At 41.4% G+C, this 22,215-nt stretch overlaps 1 protein-coding gene across 2 annotated transcripts in view; it reads left to right on the top strand.

The window, feature by feature from the left end:
* RB1 (RB transcriptional corepressor 1) overlaps nt 1-22,215 on the top strand; it is a 3,440,561-nt gene that overhangs the window by 862,593 nt on the left and 2,555,753 nt on the right. For both annotated transcript variants that reach the window (XM_044073175.1, XM_044073174.1), the window contains exon 6: nt 260-327. In XM_044073175.1, the coding sequence (XP_043929110.1) occupies nt 260-327 (68 nt within the window). The remainder of the gene's footprint in view (nt 1-259; nt 328-22,215) is intronic.

Raw genomic sequence — 22,215 nt, 5'->3', positions numbered from 1 at the left:
GAAAAAGCAGTACACAAAATGCTGAATCATTTACATATTAAGACATGTTTGTTTTCAGTTTAGTCAGTAAATGGCTGTTTGTTTGCTTTACAGATGTTGGTGTCTTTTATTATAGTGGTATTGTAGAATAGTTCATTGGAAATGTGTGTGTATACATACACTTACATATGTATTCTGTCAGAATATCTATGCATTGCTAAAAACTCTGTTTTTAAGTTATTCTGCAATTGACTGTACTAATTTCTGTTTACTCTTGTAGGATGCGTTCTGAACAAGATGCTTCCTTATTTATTAGAGGGACATGGATCACCTTTTTACTTGTAAAAGGTAAACACTAAATCCAGCCACTTATACTGCTTGGTTTGATGTGAGACAGTATTTCAGAATTTAGTTATAAGGATAGTCATTTGTTATCTTTCAGTTAAGTTGTGTTTCTGTAAAGCTCCTCCGGTAATAGGAGCATGTCCTCTGCTGCTACATCTTATGTGCCACACTAAGAGATTGCACGTAGTCTCTGAGCTTACCAGCTCTTTTCTGCAGCCTGTGTAGCTCAATTCTCTGTTTTGATATTCATTATGGAAACGTTTCCACATTTATTTCACCAAAAAATTTAAGCCATGGAGTATTTATTTACCTGACAAAACAGAAACCAGGACTGATGCTGGCATTTTCTTTATTACTTTGAGGGGAGTAGCACAAGATGGAGCACTATCAAAAAGACAACTTTTAGATTTGCCACCTAAAAATAAAGGAGGGAGAAGCATTTGTCCTGCCTTGATACTTGAAAAGGTGCTGGCATTTAGCATTGCCGACTGCGTGGTTCAGTGGGAAGGTTCCTCAATCCTTAGACAGAGCACTGCCAAAATACAAAGGATACTGGCCTGAACACCCTGGAGGCTGGTCTGTTTTAAAGATGAACTAATGATCCTGACTCGTAAAATCCTCAATCTCATGTAACTATGGTTTATTTTTGCCCTCATTTTCATTTCTGCAAATAACAAAACTTCTGTAAGCCATATGTTTTCATTAACCAGATTTTGGGCTGCTTCCTAGTGCATGTCAGTCATTTACTGGTTAACAGCCAGAGCTTGCGTGCAAGTGGCTTGTTGACAAGCAGTAGTGCATGTTGCCCCTTTGTCAAGTTATGGTGGTAAAACTCAAGCTGGATAACTTTCTTCCCTAGACAGTCCTGAAGCGACAGCAACCGATGCAGAAATGCTAAGTCTCAAGTATTCGGGCCGACTGAGGTTTAACTGCTGGTAGATAACCCAAGTGTGATGACTGCAATATTGAAACATGAAGAACATCCACTGTGCCTGCCTGGATGGCAGGTCCCCTCCTGCTAACTCTCGCTCCCTGCAGGCAGTCTCAGATGCCACTGTAACTTGGGGAACATATGGACCAAAGACTTCTTAGGGGATAAGTTGGGAGGTCCAAATGAAATAAAGGACAAAGAAATAAAAATTTGGGTCTGGCCTAGGAGACTAAGGGAATCCTCCTTATTCAGGGCCATCACAACCTGAAGGAAGCCTAGGGAAGAAAGTTCTCAAGCCTGAGTTTTACCACCATAACTTGACAAAGGGGCAACATGCAGTATTCCTTGTCAATAGGCCACTTGCAAGTAAGCTCTGGCTGTTTAACCAGTTAAGTTCTTTGCATTACCGATATTCGACACAAACCGACAACGTCTTTCACATCTTCATTTCTTTCTAAAACTACAGAGTTTCTAAGACCAAGAGTACGAGCTATGCCTAAAAAAACGACGACCCATACTTAAGTGCCTGCTTCCTTGCCACAGTCTCAGATGCTTAAAATGGCAGAAGACCTGATCATGCTGATAAGGAGAAGCCAGCCATCCCCTGCTAAAAGAATGACACCTGTCCCCAGCAGCTTTAACTGACCAAGAGTCCGACTCTGAGGTTTCTGAATATGAAGACATGCCTTTGCTTATGAGGATTCATATGCAGAGGAATCCATTCCTTCTGCTTCCCTTCCAGAGGATTTTTCTTTTGGTGAAACTGTACATACTTTGAGAGAGCATTTCCACTGGGAATGCCAGGAGTATCCTCAGTCCAAAAGGAGACTCAGGGAATTTTTAAATTTACCACAGCACAGACCCTTAGCTATCCCTCTTGTTCTGGATGTTGTGGATGACGTCTTTATGGAATCCAGTTTAACTCCTGATACTTTACCCCCTGCTCCAAGGAAACCAGACAGGTACTATAGAGTCCCTGACTCTCACAAATTTATTTTCAAAAATCCTACTGCTGACCCTGAGGTCATCTCCCAAGGACCTAAAGGAATAAAACCAACTACAGCTAAGAACTCTACCCCTTCACACAGGGATTCCCAGGCTTTAGACAGATGGAGTAAAAAAGTATACACCTCTGCAACTCCTGCCATTAGAGCATTGAATTGCCAGCTCCACATGCTGAAATACTAGCAACATATTGTGGAACTTCTTAAGCAAAAATGAACTACCTTTCCTAAGTGTGCAGAAAATAAAGAATTACAGGAGCTTTTGCATTCTGCAAGCGAAGTCAGCAAGCATACCCTGCAATGTGGGTTTGATGCCCTAGAAGCATCTTGCAGGGCAGCAGTCACAGGTTATGTACTTAGAAGGCATGCTTGGCGTAAGGAGCAGACCTTGTCAGTCCATGTCAAATCAAAATTACTGGATGCTCCCTTGAACAAGGACAATCTGTTTGGCACCAAAGCAGAAGAGGTTTTAAAAAAGATGGAAGGAAAGGCTAAGTCTATGCAGACAGTCAAAGATATTTTGCAAGTGCAGCCTCCAAGATTCAGTAGGCATTGCCCCTCGAAGCATTGGTCCTTTCTGGCCCCCTCAAGGCCATCTCAAATTAGCAAAGCAAAAAATATATGTGATAGCAGGATAAAGGATGGTAAGACAAAAATAAGAATAAAATAAATGAAGAAATACCAAACCAACAGGCTAAAATCCAGGAACTTTAATAGATGTATCTCAAAGAGTGGAAAGCGCTTTCACGGTGACCACACCGCTTCATCAGACAACATTGACTAAGTCTTTTATACAGAGTGTGACCAATAAAAAGCCCTTAATTATGATGTCATCAAAAAGTTATTTTAAAAGAACACATACTGCAGAAAACACATTCATATATCATAAATAAAAACAGCTATAAAATATATGCAAACATATTGCACTTATAAAAATAAGTACGAAAATAAAACATATTCTTTATGTCTAAGTCTATGTCCTTTCAGGAAAGGTCTCAGTGTAAAAAAAATCATTTAGAGCAGGTGGTTTTTCTGCATTCAGCAATAAAATCTACTTCTGTTCTATGGTTTCGGTGTGGTTTTTAAAATCACCTCCTCTTAAATTAGTGTCTAAAACTTGCAATACAAAGAACCTAAATGAGTGTGTAGTACCATGGCTCATAATATTTGCTGCTAAAGCATTACTATCTTTTTTATTCTTTGTCTCTCTGATATTCAAGGACCCTATCCTTAAAGGGTCTATTTGTATAGCAAATGTATATTGCATACCAGTAAGTTCTCCCTAAATATTATAGCTGACAGACTAGATAAACTGCATGACAACATTGTTTTATATGAAAAACGTCTTCAAATTTGAATCTGCAAAAATTAAGAAAATTCAGAGAGATGTTCATGATTTTCAAAATAATGCAGTTTTTTCCCTGCCACGAGAACCAATGCCAGTGGTAGCTTCTGCTACCACTCCGATATCCATATATGCAATATGTTTGCATACATTTTATAGCTGTTTTTATGTATGATTTATGAATGTGTTTTCTGCAGTATGTGTTATTTTAAAAAAATTTTTACTTTTTGATGACATCATAATTAAGGGCTTTTTATTGGTCACACTCTGTATAAAAGACTTAGTCAATGTTGTCTGATGAAGTGGTGTGGTCACCGTGAAAGCGCTTACCACTCTTTTGGATAGATCTATTAAAGTTCCTGGATTTTAGCCTGTTTGTTTGGTATTTTTTCATTTATTTTATTTCCATCTCAAATTAGACCCAGGGGAAATAGACCCCCCCCAGATTACAGTGTCAGGTTATGCAGAGATCTAAGCAGTGGAGTACCTCCACTTCTAAAACAGGGAGCTCTTAGCCACCCCCTTATGGAAAGAATTCACAATGACTTCGAAACTCTACTCATCACCTCTGCCCAATTGCTCATGCCCCAGGAGGAAAACTTGCCCACCATGCAAAGATCAGGACCTCCATCACCAACGATCAATGGGTCCTCAACATAGCATCCCAGGAGTACAAATTTTATTTCCATACGTTGCCAACCCCAAAAAGGTTCCCAGACCTTCCTCCAAACCATTGGGCAGAGGCACAAAACCAAGTGCAATCCCTGCTCTCCATAAGGGCAATTCAGCCTGTTCCTGCAGAACAGATAGGCCAAGGTTTTTATTCCAGACTTTTCCTGGTACTCAGAAAAGAGGGCACGTGGAGCCCAGTCTTAGATCTATCCATTCTAAACACCTTCCTGGTGGTACCAAAATTCAAAATGCACACCCTACAGCAGCTTCTCTCTATGCTGTCCAAAGATGCCTGGTTAGCCACCCTAGACCTAAAGGAAGCCTATCTGCACATCCATATCAGGGACTCATGCAGGAAATATCTGCATTTCAGGGCAGGATCTATGCATTGTCAGTTCTCTACACTTCCCTTTGGCTTATCCACTGCTCCTAGAGTATTTGCAAAATGCCTGGCTCCAGCCATTGCCTATTGCAGACAGAGAAAGATTCAAATATACCACTACTTGGATGATTGACTGATGTCGGCAGGCATTCAGGAAAAGCTGTTGCAGTACTGGGTACACTATCAATGAAAAGAAATCAAAACTAGTCCCCAGTCAAAAAATTGTATTCCTGGGAGCAAGCTTGGACACAGCAACCCAGATGGTATTCCTTACTCCAGAAAAACAAGCCTATCTGACAGGCTACTTTGCTGAAATGGCCACCAGAAACCAGTTATCTGCAAGGAAAATTTGCAGGCTCTAGGGTTCATGGTCTCCTGCATTCTACTAATTCCATATGCCAGACTGCATATAAGGACACTTCAATGGTACTTAAAAAGTCTTTGGTGTCAACATTCTCATGACCTGGAAACTTTCATACCTTGTCTCAGGACAGAGTTTCTTTGGTGGGCAGCAGCATACAACCATAACAAGGGACTTCCCTTTACACAACCCCACGCTGCCCAAACTCTAACCACAGATGCATCAGACTATGGCTGGGGTGCACATTTGGATGGCAGGTGCATTCAGGGCCACTGGAGCTCAAACCAAATTCATGTGCACATCAACCAAAAAGAGATGCTAGCTGTTCAACACGCTCTGACAGCTTTCAGATCCCTACTCTCACCAGGACCCCCTCTAATAAAAACCGACAAAGCCACATTGATGTGATACATAAACAAGCAGGGGGGAACCCCCTCTTACCCATTCTGCAGGCTAGCCATGACCTTGTGGAACACATCCCTAGCTATGCATATTCACCTGCAAGCTCAATTCCTGCCAGGCAAACAAAACTCTCTTGCAGACGACTTAAGCAGAAATCTCCTAGACCCACACATGTGGCAATTAGACCTCAACACCTTCAGCCTTCTAACCCAGAAATGGGGTATCCCGAAGGTGGACCTATTTGCCTCCCCCTACAATCACCAACGCAGCAAATTCTGCACCAGGGAACCTCACAGCAAGGCCTGGAAAGTGAATGTCGTATCCTTCCAGTGGGTACACAATCTATGCATTTCCCCCTCTGCCTCTTCTTACAAAAGTACTACTCAGGATAAGGCAGGAAAGACCAAGGGCAATCCTGATTGCCCCAGACTGGCCACGCCAACACTGGTACCCACTACTGCACAGTCTGTCACAGGTGCCACCATGGCACCTACCGCAGATCCCAACCCTCCTCACTCAGTAGGAGGGACAGATCTTGCATCCGCAGCTGCAAACCCTGAACCTTGCAGCCTGGCTTATTTCTTGAATTCTCCTCCATTGGCCAGCCTAAGCAAGCAGGTGCTGGACATCATTCGTGAAGCCAGAAGACCCAGTACAAGAAAATCCTATGCTGATAAGTGGAAAAGGTATTGTTCCTGGATTCACTCTAAAAGAGCACAGCCCTCCTTACCTCTCATCCTGGACTACCTAGCAGACCTACTCCACAAAGGCCTATCCTTCTTTTCCATTAACTCATTAACCCCAAGTACCTTCTCATGGCACCTCTGTGCTTAATACCGAGAGTGCCATGAGAAGATACTAATTGGAAGCTGTTACCCCCAAGTGCCTTCCACAAGTGTGACAAACTCTGTTCCAGATTTGTAACTGAACTTAATATAAAACACGCTGAAATAATAACTGAATGTGCAAATTACCTTGTATAGTTACCATTCTGAGTGTTTTTACATTAAGCTCACATTAAAGGTATTTTAGAAAATCCCATTTAAAAGTTCTTGATAATGCAAGTGGTGGCAACCAATCGGATTCTTGCAATCCAAGCCACCACTTGTATCACACCCCAAACATTATTTTCTTTTGTTTTCCCCAAATAAATAGAGGGTCCAGCAGCAGGTATTTCCTTTCTTTCTGCTAATATTTGGAGATTTTACCTGCTATTGGATCCCTCTTTTTTTGTGGACTCATGGGTTGCAAAGATCGCCAGAGCTGCAAGTAATTTCCTGGTTCAGCTTTGCCAAGGACTTCCCTGTTCATCTTCTGCCTAGCAACCAAGGTAAAAACATGTCAGACATGGAGGATTGCTAATCATATGTATTTGAATGTTTAATTTTAACATTGATATTTTAATTTTTTCAAACACTGCTATGTAGGGCAGAGGGTGTAACAGAATTTGTCACGCAAAGCAGGCTCACCCCATCTAATTTATGCATTCATATGATTTATAGATTTCAGCTGATGCAGTGACTGGTAATTTTTATCTACTTTGTTGTGTTGTGGAAGACTTAATTAACTCTGAATGTTTCTGCAGTCCTGGTAAGCCTGAGCAATTTCAGACACTGCTATCCTGCTACTGCTTTACACTGATTCTGGCTCAGAAGTAGCGACTGACTGAAAAATTAATAAAATCACTTGAGTAAAAGCACAGTGACTGATGCTGCAAGAAAGCTGCTAATTTCAGTAAGTGCTGTAACTCCCAGTAAATTCTCTCCCATAAGCATCCAATTTTTATCTAGCCCCACCAGCACCCTGATTCAAACCCATAAACTTCCACCCAATCCTTGTGGAAAGCTGCCTGAACTCACTGCTTCAGCCCCCAGCCTGGCCACTACAGCTAGTGCACTGCCTGCCCAGGCTGCTGAGCTAATGGCCTTATTCGAGTGTCCGGTGTGTTTCGACTATATGCTGCTGCCTATTTTGCAGTGCCAGGCAGGCCACCTGGTCTGTAATCAGTGCCGTCATAAGCTTAGCTGTTGCCCATCTTGTCGCGGCCCGCTCACTCCTAGTGTACAGAATTTGGCCATGGAGAAGGTGGCCTCAACTTTACCCTTCCCTTGCCAGGTAATAATCTGGTGGAGAGACGGTGTGCAAAGGAAATCACTTTTAACTGCAGTAATTGTAGTGTGATGACAGCAGTTTGTTTGACTGTAGTAGCTGCTGGATGGTAGGCATCGCAAGTATTTTGACTGGTACCTTGGTCTCAGCAGTTATGTGCTTTCATCGCTGCAGGTCTGTTTCCCTTTTGGGTGTTAGAGCTTTTCGTTGCTAGGAATCGCTCTATAAGCTGAATGCACAGAGGGGTACCTAGTTTACAGAGATGCCATACATCTGGGATTGTTTTATCATTTTATTTGGTTTTATAGATATTAATGTGTCTATAAGGTCATTTTTTCAAGGGTGACCCTTGATGATCATGTATATAAAAATAATATAAATATATATATATATATATATATATATATATATATATATATATATATATTAAAAAAAAAAAAAAAACATTCTTACATAGTTTGATATGAACAAAATGAGAAAACCAGCACACAATGAATTCGACAGCAAAATAATAAAATCAAGCAGCTTCATTTCCAGATTCACAGCAGCTTATTCAGTATTCTTACATAGCTGACGAACAGAAGTGATGTGGTGCTGTTAAGTTTTGTTGGATCTGTGAGGAATAGAGTTATTTGGCATGAAAGTTATAGTTTTGCATCTAGTCAAGTTTTATTAGTATGTTTATGTGTGATCTTTGGGTGCGTTGTGTATGTTTGGATGAATACACTCACGTGTCACACACAAACACACACGTTTAAAGCAGGCCGTATACTAGAGAATGCTTTTCTGTCAAAAGTACGTTTACATCTTGGCCTTGCCAGTACAAAATAGTGTTATCTTGGTTAGTTGTTAGTCTGGGAATTATTTAGTGAATTAATATTGTTTGCCGTATTTACGTTTATTGGACTGTAGGCTTGCTCTGTTTGGTTTTATTTTATTTTTCAGAAGTCTTTCGCATTGAATGTCTGTCTGGTACTGTATTTTTATTACGTGTTTAATCATTGGTCCACACGAGTCATGTAACCTTCAGCTTACTTTTGAACAGGCTGTAGTACAGCTTTATAAAATCTTTGGTTTAGTTTGTTGTTGACTTTGAATCAGTCTGCTAACTGCATACTGATTAGGTTCATAGGTGTGTACTAAGCTAATGGCACTGGAGCCTTTACAAGCCTAGCCCATACAATTACCCTGGTGTCGTGCCACCCGTCCTTTAGTTCCCAGTGCCTCTGTCGAGTAGAGCCACTAGAGTGATCCCCGGGGTGAATTTTCTATTTCCCATCCACTCATCAAGATTCCTCTTGAAGAGGGCCAGTGAAGTGCTCCATTTGACATGTATGGGAAGTCTATTCTGTAGCATGGGAAGTCTGTGGGTTATGAACTTGTCCCTCCAGCACGTTCTGTTGATTGTGGTAATGAGGTTGAGGTCTCTGGGGCGTGTGGTACATAGGGATTGGGATTTCATTAGATCTAGCATTTCTAACAGAGCTGGGTCAGACATGGATTTGTAAGTCAAGCAGAGTTCACCTCTAAGTAGGCGATGTGAGACAGAGAATAGTTGAGATTTTTTGAGTCTGTCCATATAGGACAAGTGTTTAAGGCCTAGGATCCTTTTTGTGAGGTACTTTTGTAGCCTCTCCAGTTGTTGCAGGTGTATAGTGAGGTACATGCCAAATAGGGCATTGTACTCTATGATTGGCCTAATGAGGCAAGAGTAGAGGGAGACAATGCCTTCTTTCTTCCTGGATGCAAAACCCTTAGTAAGGAGATGTGCCACATAGATGACTTTCTGATCACAGTGGGAATGTGGTGCTCAAAAGAGAGATTGCTATCAACCTGTGTTGCCAGATCTCTTATAACACCTTCTTTGTTCAGTAGACTACCACTGATGTGGTAAATCATGGGAAATGTTTTTTTTTCCAAAGGGGGTGACAGAGTTTTTGACATTGAGCTTAGGGCCATGGTTCTGACAGCAGTCGTTAGTCTCAGTGAGGCCTTTTTGTAGGATGTCAACATCACTTGGGGAGATAATAATGGCTAGTCCCAAAATGAAGGTAAACCAATGATAAAGTGGAGAAGTACAAACCAAACAACCTCAAGCAAGATCATCACATTCTTGTTAATGCAAGATTCTCCAATTGCTAACAGGTCAAGGTTATGCTGTGTAATAAGGGCATTAACTTGATCTGTTTTGTTTCATAGGCTTTGTGAAATTACGATGTAGGTGAGGGGAGTGGGACCAGGGTTAGATTCAATGGAATGTTTCACTGAATGATAGGGTAAACTTGTACAGATTTACTGGAAGCTGTAGTGATGCTTGTAGGTAAGAAATGACTGTTTGTTTTTTGGTGGTTTGGGGTGGGACTTTGTTAGACAGTTGTTGGGGAATTTAGTGTGATTCAGTGTATATATTTTTTGAAAAGAGAGAGAATGTGGAATTTGTAAGTGTACTAAAGATTTCCTTGTACAGGATGTTAGACTGATTATAGGGGAGCAAATGAAGGAGGAATAATGTAGCGTATTTAAGGTGACAGTGTGGTGAAGTCAAGGTGGGTTGCAAGTGGGTTAAGTATACTAACAGATAAATTATAAGAGTAAAGCTAAAGTTATATAGTGGATAGAGTAGTGTGTAAAGTGGGGAGCTGTGATAGTTTTGGAGATGAACCATAAATGTTTCAGAGCAGAATATATTTATTGTGGAGTATAGGTATGGTGTGGTGTAGTTTGTGTATTTATACAGGAGATGTGTGACGTTAACTTAAAGGTAGGTAAAAGATGAAAAATAAATTGTACAGTAGTCTTATATTTAGTGTGAGTTTAATGAATTTCTGTTGAGGGAGATGTCTTCAACAGCCAGTCAGCCAATGTTGTTTTGTGTGATTTAAGGACTGTACCGCCCAGCCTGACTGATGACTAGAAAAACATTATCTACTCAAAATATGACTATGCTGCCCATTTCTTTGCAGATAGTCAGCATCAGTTCTGTTCTTCCCCCAGCGAATCCCAAAGACAGTGCAGTAACTCCTCCACACACTTTAACCATGTCTTGTTTGGTGTTCGGCATTCCCATTTCTGAAGCATTCATTAAAGTTATCTCTAGCATGCAGCCTGCAACTTGCAGCTGGATCCCTGTCCATAAGGCTGGTGATGTGCTAGGTCTAGTGATTTATCACATCCTGCTTTCATCATTGAGGGATAGGGAATTTTCATCAGCCTTGAAAGAGCCAGTTGCTATCCTGACCCTCTAATAGGTTCATAAGTAAGTATTAGGCTAGCTGCCCTTGCAGGTGATTTTAAGCCTAGCCAAGTTCCCGTTTTGTGCTCAAAATAACCTAACTCTTTTAATTATAGATTTGCCTTACCCATCCCATGGTCAATAATCATATATTACCCTAGTGAGAATAACTGGGATCATACCATAGATTATTTGAGGGGCCCATGGATGGGATAAAGCATTTAGGAGCTACAACTGTCCATCAGTAGTACAGGGGCAATCCTGTTGTAAATTTTCTGTTTCCCATCCATCAATCTAAAATGGACAGGGATAAACTTTTTTTTTTGTGGATGGTGAGTCTATTCCATAGCACCAGTATGCTCAGCGAAATATGTTTGTCCCTCCCAATTGTTTTATTGACTTTGCAAAAGAGGATTAGATACCTAGACCAACTCTGATGCTATTTGACCTGCTGATATGCAGCTAATCCATCAGTAATGGGTTGAAGGATGCTTTGTATGCCAGACACAGGTCACCTCTTAGCAGTCTGTGGGATACCAAGTATAGCGACAGAGTTTTGAGTCTATCCATGTAGGACATGTTGTTTAGGCCTCATTCAAATTAATCTCCTTTCCTCGCATATCACAGCCTTCCCACTCAAGCCACCTTTATGGTTTCCATCCCTTTGTTTTCAGATACTACTTCTGAAACATGAAAGATTACCTTTTTCGATTTCTTCTTTATTAAAATGCTTGGTAACTGAGCTATGACTAGCCCTTGTTATTTAAGATTACATACAGGTTCCATAATTCTTTGTCAGAAAATTTTTGATCACGATCATCCCTGTAGCAGTGATGATATACACATGCTAGCTGGCACTCCATCTGCTTTTCCAGCTTTGCCACAAGACCCTTCAGGATATGTCTCCCATCCACCATCTTCTTACCATGGTCCTCTGTTGTTGAAAATGCGGTCCACTACCTTCATATGACTCAAACTTTACTTGGTACTCTGATACTTTTAGTAATAAGTCCTCTTTGTAGCTTTCATCACTATGTTTTTCTGGTACTACCTTCAAAATATAAAAGTATGTCCTCTTTCCAGTTTTGCTTTATTAAAATGCTTGACAACAATGTTATGTGTAGCCTTTGTCAGCTAATGTTACAAACAAAACAGTGTAAGAAACTTCTCTGTGTGGAAGATTTTCAGTCCATATATTTCTAGTTAATCACTGTATATTAGTCAGATCAGACAATAGTAGTAGAAGTAGCGAACGTAAACTCGTCAAGTCAAAAAGTAATAACAGAAAATATATAATTCTACAGCATTACTAAGTATTCGAAAGTAATCCAAGCAAGGCAGGCCGTCTGTTTCCAGTTGAAAATCCTTTATTAAGTACACAGACAAGCGATCCAGTAAAACAAAATAGTAATTTCCTCACAAGCTTTCTAAATATGTATATACTTTTTATCAAGCATGGGAGTGGTTTATTGTGCTGTAAAACAAAGTGTTATTGGTACACATGTTAAATTCACATCTACCAATTTAACATGTGTACCAATAACACTTTGTTTTACAGCACAATAAACCACTCCCATGCCTGATAAAAAGTATATATACATTTAGAAAGCTTGTGAGGAAATTATTACTCTATTTTTGTTTTACTTGGATTGCTTGTCTGTGTACTTAATAAAGGATTTTCGACTGGAAACAGACAGCCTGCCTTGCTTGGATTACTTTCGAATACTTAGTAATGCTGTAGAATTGTATATTTTCTGTTATTACTTTTTGACTTGACGAGTTTACATTCGCTACATCTACTACTATTGTCTGATCTGATTAATATACAATGATTAACTAGAAATATATGGACTGAAAATCTTCCACACAGAGAAGTTTCTAACACTGTTTTGTTTTTAGACCCACTACACTTTAGTGGGTTGTTTTGAGACTTTGGGGATACCACGGCGATTACTTGTCTGTTACAAACACATCCCATAGTCTTTGGTGGAATATTTCTTCCCCATGTCCATTTGACCAATCTACTGGTTCCTCTACCTTCATGCAGTGAATCGATTTGTTCCTCTGTGTGATTTAGATGGGAAACTCTCGCAGGGAGACCCCTGATAGAGTGAAATTCTTATTAACTATTCATTTTCTGCCTCTTGAGCTCACCAGCACCCTTCCCTTATTTCAAAGCAAAGATAAGTCCATTCCATCACCGAAGTAAGAGCCCTACAACCCATCTTTCCTAGGTTCCAAATTCATCAGCTCCATCCTTACATAGAGGTGCGGGTCTAGAGATAAGGATTAGAATGAATGGGTGGTCAGAGAGACTAACCTAGCATAATCTCCAGGGGCTGAAGTGCAACCCTTGCAGGTGCTAATAGGTAATATGCATGCATGCATACTGCTGTGCATAAAGTCCCTGGATTTGACAGTGCAAACATTGCTAGGCCCTTTGTAGCTGGCAGTTCATCCAGTCTTCACCATATGTCACTAATGCATTGGGCCAATTTTTATGTATTTTATTTATTTATTTATTTACAGTTTGTTGACAAGGTTAGTCCCACTAGGCCAATGACCTCTTTTCAGAGGACAGCCAAGGTGGAATCAATACTGACTAGGGAAAATTTGGTCAAGGCATCGGGGAACTTCCCATGTAAATGTCATTAATCATGTATAGGTCATGTGGGTCAAAGGGCTTTATCAATCCATCTTTAGATCCAAATAACTTTAATAACTGCTGCCTAATCTCTAACATCTCTTTTCCAGAGAAAGTTATCAAGAAGGTTGTAAGTTATCAACTAGAGATCTATCTTGCAGTTGATAGACTGATGGACCCCTTCAATCAGACTTTCACACTCCACTCCCCTTAAGAGTGGTTAATCTTCTTGTGGCAATAGACCAGTGGCACTATTCATTGTTGCTCCTTCTGGATCTCTCTACAGCCTTTGACACTGTAGATAACAGTATTTTAACAGAATGCCTGAGCACTTATTTTGGTATTTCTGCCGTGGTTGTTTTTTGTTTTTTGTTATTTTTTTTTCTTTGCTGGTTATACTCACGGTCTGCTCAGGGTTTAATTATTCTTCTTTGCTTCACTGTACAGTCTCAGTTGTAGAGTATCAAAGGGTTCTATTTTAGGGCCTTTACTCTTCATAGTGTTGATGCTTTCTTTAGGAGATCTTTCAAGTTAAATAGGTCTAGCTTACTGCAGCTATGCTGATGACTCCCAAATCTATTTCTCCTTGCCATGAGATGATGTGGAGTGTGCATGTGTGTACGCGTGTGTACGTGCATACACGTGCATGTGTACATGTTTGTACATGCATGTATGCACATGTGTGCGCTCGTTTGGTCTGCATGTATTCCCTGACAGATGCGCTAAAAGGCAGATATTCATAGCTATCCACATGTCAGTTAAAATTAACCACCAACAACATTGAGACCTTGGTAGTTGATGCAACCTTGACAGATGTTCATCGTGTTTCACTGTTGCAGTCATTACACTTGGGTTATCCTGCTAGCAGGCTACCTGCAGTCGGCCTGAATTCCAAAGTTCTGGTCCGGTGTCGGTTGCTGTCACCTCTTCCCTGACGTCAGTGAGCCAGGGGTATAAAAGATGCAGCCGACGCCATTTTCTTCAGTCTTTCTTGTGGCGCGGTGCCCGAAGCAAAAGCAGTTCGCAAGTGCCAGTCGGCCGACTCCTGAGATTTTCGAAATCGAATTTCCGATCCAAAGTCTTCAATAAAGCTAAGTACCCCATCAGGGAAACTTTTTTCTTGCTCCAGACCATTGTCAGAAAAAGTTAACAATTGTATTTCTTGTGGGAAGCAAATACCTCATAAGGATTCCCACTCTTACTGTATTCCTTGCCTAGGCCCTGACCACGACGTTGCTAGCTGTCGGTTTTGTGCTAGATTTAACCAACGCACTATTAAGCGTTGGTACGATTTTGCTTTTCATTATTTTGGCAGAAGGTTTAACTACATAATGCCGTTGGAACAACTGATGACCGGAATTCATAAAAAATGCAAGGATAAAGACAAGGACAAGCATCCGAGGTCCAAAACCGACGACGAAGCCTCTTCTAGGCCAGTCACCGGTTCGCCAGTGCTCAGTGAGGCACTTTCGCAGCCTCTGACTCCCGCTACCTCAGAGCCACAGGCCGCCTCCGACTCCCACGTTGAGACAGCTAGGCCTCTGGATACTCAAGGTATTGGCCCTTAGGAAATTAATCCCTCAGATGGGTCCGGAGCCGCTGAGCAGGCATCGGCTCCTGAGGGTGTCTTCAGACCCACACAACTTTATATAAACCTACTTCAGCATAAAACAGTTTTAAAGACAAGGAAACCAGTACAGCATTCTCAAGGACAGACTTCTATGCCTAAGAAACAGATGCTCAAAGTGGCCGAAGACCTAATTACTTTGATCAGGGGTTTCCCATCCCTCTCCTGATAAAAGGCCTAGGCAAGGCACTGAATATGATTCCTCTGATCAGGTTTCCATTTCCTCTGATTCCTCTTCTGATCAGGGATATTCTGTTCCTCCCTATGAGGATTCTGATGCTGAAGATTCTAGCTTCTCCTCCTGAGGACTATTCATTTGGGGAAACCCTGTATACCATGAGGGAGCATTTCCATTGGGAGAGCCAGGATTATTCAGATTCTAAGAAAAGACTTAGAGACTTTCTTTTTCTTTCTCAGCACAGACCTTTTGCAATTCCCCCTGTTCTAGACATAGTAGGTGATATTTTTTCAGAGTCCGGCCTGTCTCCAGACTCTTTACCTCCTGCCCCTGTTAAGCCGGACAGATACTACAGGGTCCCAGACTCCCATAAATTTCTTTACAAAAACCCTGCTGCTGACCCAGAAACTATCTCACAGGGTCCCAAAGGGGTCAAAGCTGCTTCTGCCAAAAACCCTGTCCCCTCAGATAGAGATTCTAGAGCTTTGGATAGATGGGGGAAAATGTTTATACTTCTGCTACCTTGGCTGTAAGGGCTTTAAATTGTCAGTTTCATATGCTCAAATATCAGCAATACTTAATGTCTTTGTTAAAACAAAAAATGTTGACAAATTCTGAATGTTCTGAGAACAAAGATTTGCAGGATTTATTGCATGCAGCTGAACAAGTGGGAAAACATACTTTGCAATGTGGCTATGATTCACTGGAGGCCTCGTGCAGGGCCGCTGTTACAGGTTCTGTTATTAGAAGGCATGCTTGGTTAAAGGAACAGAATCTACCTGATCATGTTAAAGCAAAATTATTGGATGCTCCATTACAGCATGATACTTCGCTTGGTGCTAAGGCAGAAGAGGTGTTGAAGAAAATGGAGGATAAGGCAAAATCTATGCAGACAGTAAAGGATTTCTTACAGGTACAGCCACCCAGATTTAGCCGGAACTGGCCCTCTAAGAACTGGTCCTTTCCAGTGTTAGACAGACCACAAAGAGGCAGATTCAGACGCCCTAGAGGCAGGCAACAACCCCAGGGCTCATACAGGCCCAAACAATGGGGGGCTTCTACCTCCAAAAGCAGAGAAGACAAATCACAGCCTTATAGAAAACAGTCCCAATGACTTCCCTCTGTCAATGCCAAGCACTTATTTTTTGGCAGCACCCTTAGGGGGAAAGCTAGCACTTATTCCACAAAACTGGCACAAGATCACCCAGGACAAATGGGTCTTAAATATAGTCTCTTAGGGCTACAGGTTCCACTTTCACACCCTTCCAAAGGCAAAAGGTATGCCAGACCTGCCACGCAATCAATGGCAGGAGGCACAAAAACAAGTTTTATCTCTCATGGATATGGGGGCTATTCAGCCAGTGCCACAACAAGAACAGGGACAAGGATTTTACTCAAGACTTTTCTTAATACCAAGAAAGGACAAAGCCTGGAGACCAATTCTGGACCTGTCTATTTTAAATACCTTTCTGGACATCCCAAAATTCAAAATGTTGACTCTGCAGCAGCTTCTGCCCATGCTGGACAAGAAGGCTTGGCTTGTAACTTTGGACCTCAAAGAGGCATACCTGCATATCCCAGTCAAGACAGTCTTGCAGAAGATACCTCAGATTCATAGCTGGCTCAATGTACTACCAATTCTCTGCACTGCCCTTTGGCTTATCTACTGCACTCAGGGTCTTCACAAAATGCCTGGCACTAGTAATTGCATTTTGCAGACAGAGGAATTCAAATATATCCCTACTTGGACGACTGCCTTATTCAAGCAAAGAACAAAGATATTCTACTACAGCATCTGGCATTTGTAAAAAGATTACTAATTTGCCTAGGGTACACAGTAAACGAAAAGAAATCAAAACTAGTACCCTCTCAAGAGATAATAGTCCTGGGTGCAAGCTTAAATACAACTGCCCAGATGACTTATCTCACACCAGGCAAACAAAGGCATCTGACTTCTTACTTCAAAGACATGGCAACAAAGACCCAGATATCTGCAAGAAAAATTCTGCAGGCTCTGGGCTACATGGCATCCTGCATCCTACTATTAGTATTCCATATGCAAGACTGCATATGAGGAAACTACAGTGGTATCTAAAAAGTGTTTGGACTCAACATTGCCACAGCCTGGAAACAGTAATTACTCTCATTCCCTGACTGCAACAGGAATTTCAGTGGTGGGCGCAGGCCTGTCATCACAACAAGGGACAGCCATTCACCTTACCCACTGCCAGGCAAACACTAACAACAGATGCATCAGATTATGCCTGGGGGGCGCACATGGCAGGAAAATGTATTCAGGGCACATGGCCCACAAACCAAATGCATCTTCATATCAATCAAAAAGAGATGCTAGCTGTACAAAATGCCCTGACAACCTTCAAGGACCTACTTCATCCAGGACAACTACTGATAAAGATGGACAATACTACAGTCATGTGGTACATAAACAAGCAAGGGGGCACACATTCCTAACCCCCCCCCCTTGCAGGCAAGCCATAACTTTGTGGAACACAGCATTGACTTATCAAGTACATCTGCAAGCACAATTCCTGCCAGGAAAGACAAATACTTTGGCAGACAAACTAAGCAGAAACCTCATGGAGCCTCACGAGTGGAAACTAGATCCACAAATCTTCAACATGATAACAGGGAAATGGGGATGTCCAGACATAGATCTATTCGCCTCCCCTCACAACTGCCAGCTACAGAGATTCTGCACTCGAACTTATCACAAGCAAGCATGGAAAGTGGACACCCTTTCATTCAGCTGGAAAGCCCTTACAGTATATGCCTTCCCTCCTCTGCCTCTCCTCTCCAAGGTACTACTAAAGGTCAAACAAGAGAAGCCAAAAATGATGCTGATTGCCCCAGACTGGCCACGCCAGCACTGGTACCCAATCCTAAAGAGCTGGTCTCAAGGCCCAGCCTGGACATTGCCTCTAATACGTAATTTGCTGACCCAACAGAGCAATCAGATCCTGCACAGCCAACTCAGCACCCTAAATCTGGCTGCATGGCGGATAATGTAATCATTCAGAACACACCTCTCTCTAAAGCAGTTATGGATGTTATTTTGGTGGCCAGGAGGCCCAGCACCAGAAAATCTTATGCAGAAAAATGGAAGAGATTCTGTGCTTGGAACCAAGCGCAGGGAATTGACTCGATTGTACAAAATATTCCTCAGATTTTGCAATACCTAACTGAGATGCTGGACAAATGCCTATCCTTCTCATCAATTAAGATCCATGCCTCTGCCATTTCAGCTCATTACAATACGGACCCACCTATTTTTTCTCATCCACTGCTAAGACAGTTTCTCAGAGGAGCCAAAAACATAAGACCTCCAAGGAGAGCTCCAATACATACATGGGACCTCAGTTTTGTCTTGGAAAAACTCACACTGCCTCCTTTTGAACCAGCCAATACTGCAGAGATAAAATACTTGTTCATGGAAAACCGCTCTTCTCCTAGCAATAACTTCAGCAAGAAGAGTCTCAGAGTTACAGGCACTATAATGGCTGTGGAACCTTTTATTATTTTCCATCAGGACAGGGTTTCTCCAAGGACAAACCCGACATTTATGCCTAAGGTAGTGTCCAGCGTGGCTCTTAACCAAACATACATTTGCCTACCTTTTTATCCAAACCCACAGAATAAGGGGGAGAGACTTCTGCATACTTTGGACATACACAGACGGCTACGCTTTTACTTGGACAAGACTAAAGCCTTCAGAAAGACTGAGCAACTCTTAGTGGCATATGCTGCAGGTTCCCAAGGAAAGGCCATTTCAAAGCAGACTATTTCAAAATGGATAGGCCACTGCATTCGTTTCTGCTATTCACAACATAGCAAATCAGTGCCCAAGGGCATTAGGCCACATTCTACCAGAGCAGCAGCCACCTCAGCAGCCTTCCTCAGAGGAGTACCAAGGATATGTTGGAGGCTGCAACATGGACTTCAGTGCCCACTTTTACAAAGGACTACCATTTACCTCTCTACTCTAAATCCAGAGCAGGCTTTGCCACTGCAGTTCTGCAGGGCCTCATAGCTACTCCAAACTCTATTTAGGCACAGCCACCCAACCTCAGCTTTGGGATTCAACCCAAGTGTAATGACTGCAACAGTGGAACACGATGAACATAGTACAGTTGTGTACCTACCATAAATGTAGATGTTCGAGTGTATTCACTGTTGGAGTCCAGGTTACCCTCCCACCATCCCCCTTTTTTTTTTGCTGGGACTGTACCTCTCTATTCTATACAACCTATGTGGTGTATTTGCTTGTAGATGAAGGTTATGTGCATGCTTTTTTATGATCATAATTTTTACAGCCTACCCTTTTGGGGGCACCTGACATCTGGGGCAAGAAAAACTGAAGAAAATGGCATCGGCTGCATCTTTTATACCCCTGCACTGACGTCAGGGAAGAGGCGACAGCAACCGATGCCGGACCAGGACTTTGGAATTCAGGCCGACTGCAGGTAGCCTGCCAGCAGGATAACCCAAGTGTAATGACTGCAACAGTGAATACACTCGAACATCTACATTTATGGTAGGTACGCAACTGTACTATTCTTCTACTCCACTTCTGCCCATTTGTATTATGTACTATGCTAACAAGCTTGAATTTGTTATTAAAGTATGGAATCTTGATGATATTCCAGACTTGTGTTTCACATTTTGGGATCAGTTGTTAGCTGCAGTGAAGTCTTCCTCTTTTCATATGTGAAACATACCAAGAATCTACCTCAAGCTGATCTCTTAGTCATTGTTCATGCCTTGCTCCCTTCCACATTGGATTACTGCTATGTCCTTTATCTGGGACTTCCTACCACTTAGTTGCTTACAGATGATGCAGCGCTCTGCAGCTAGACCACTTACCAGTACATCACATTACCAGGACATTACACCTGTTCTGCACAGCTTTCACTGACTGCATTATAGGGTCACCTACAATATCCTAGTGTTAGTTTACTCTTCCATTTGTGACCTCAGTCCTTGTTACCTGAAGGAGCTTGTTGTACCATGCTTGACCTCTGACAAGCTGCAGACTTTTCCACAGGTCAGCTTTGAGACTTCTGGGCATCACATTTTTCTATCAAGCTGCTCACCTGTGTAACTTGTTACCACAATGGCTCCAAGAGTTCTTGTAATTGTTCAGCTTCAGATGGGCACCAGTCTTTTTTTTTTTTTTTTGCCATGGCATTCAGTGGTGTGGGATGAACATGAATGATTGATCTATTATTAATAATTTGTTTTATATGTTGTTTGCATTTCAGTGTATGTTATTTCTAATTCCTTTTGTTACCAGTGTTTTGTGTAAAAAAACACCTAAATACATTTGAACTCAAATTTGTTTTATTCTTTATCTTTATCTTGCATCATTTCCTGCATCATATTTAGCAGAGGTTGACTGTCTAAGACTACATTCTACTAACCGTGGAGGAAATTATCAAAATTAGCTAGTGATCTAGAGCCCTGCATGCCCACAGAAACCAGGTTATATACCCTCTAAGTCTAAGCTGTATTTTTGAGGGGTTTTTTTAACCATTTATTCCAGTGATGGCCTGAACAAAAATATGAATATGGAAAGCAGGACTGTTTGACCCCAATGCAATTGGATATACTTTTATATTAATATTCTCATTTATTATGTATGTGACTATTATTGGACAGTTTCACCCCAATTAAATTTAATAAAAGCATTTTACTGCTTAATATTTTAATTAGGAATTTTACATAGGAATTTAATTTATCTAACATTTTAATATGTAAATGTTAATTTATTTAACATTTTGTATTTAATATCTAAATATAATTAATTTAACTAACAATAGTTCACAACTCCCTTGGCCCTGCTATGAACTGTCTGTCATTGGGCTGGTCCTAATAAAGAAAGTAGGTGAATTTAGCTAGATTCACCATCTCACCCATCCATCCAGCTCCCCATCCATGCATTCATTGAAAAGAATTTAACCAAAGTGCACTACACATCTTTGCATCAATCCATGGAGGTTATTTAAAATTTCTCAGTCTCCTGGCTTTGCAAACTGGATATCTAGGCTGCATTTTGCCTCTTACATAATAAGGAAAAAGGTTGGCCCTTACTGTTTTTTTTTTTTTTTTTTTTAATCACTGGAAATTTTTTCTTCAACAGAGTCATGCCTTTAGGCTACTGGCTAGCATGCTGTGTTTTTATAATCTTCAGTTCACTCCATTGGTGTTGGCAGCAACATACACCCACTTAGGCCGCCATCCACTACTTGGACAGTTAACTGCTAACAGAGGAGGGAAAAGGTGCTGAAGAGGGCATGTCAGTCTTGAAGGATTTATGCATGGAGTTGGGAGTTCCTTTGGCTTTGGACATACCAGGAAATGTTACAGAACGGTTGTTTTGGGGAAATATTTCATTCTGGTGTCTGTGCATATATTATATTGAAGGGCTCTCATGGGTGAATGCTTCATTTTGGTGGTTTAATACTAGCAAATCTTACAGACATTTTGTTTGGGGAAGCGTTTAATTTTGGACATTGTGCATACCTCAACATTCTACTGAAGGGGTTGCTTGGGTGAAGTGTTCATGCTGGTGGTTGCACATACTAGGAAATGTTACTGTAGGCTTGTTTGTGGAAACATTTCTTTTTGGGTGCATGTATACCTGTACATAATTATGAGGATGTTGCTTGGTGAGGTAATTAATTGTGTATCAGGGAAGTGCAGTGCTTGTGCATACATGGCCTCACTGCTGAGCCAATTTGTATCATTTTGGCGCCTGTGCATACAGAATGCAAACAACTGGAGGGGTTACTGGGGACATATAGAAAGTCTGCAAATTACATTGGGTTACATCACTTCTGCTTGTATTATTCTTTTTGTGGTTATACTGCCTGAGTGAGATCAGGTATTACTAGGTGACTACTGACAGGATGGAGCTACCATATTTTTTTGCATTTCTCCTGGCTTTGTCAGTGATGTGTGCAATTTAGGTGGGAGGAAGGGCTCAG

This window comes from Protopterus annectens, chromosome 5.part1, assembly GCF_019279795.1.
Source record: "Protopterus annectens isolate FY-2018-M chromosome 5.part1, PAN1.0, whole genome shotgun sequence".
Taxonomy (NCBI): domain Eukaryota; kingdom Metazoa; phylum Chordata; order Ceratodontiformes; family Protopteridae; genus Protopterus; species Protopterus annectens.
This window is presented reverse-complemented; position numbering and strand designations above follow the sequence as displayed.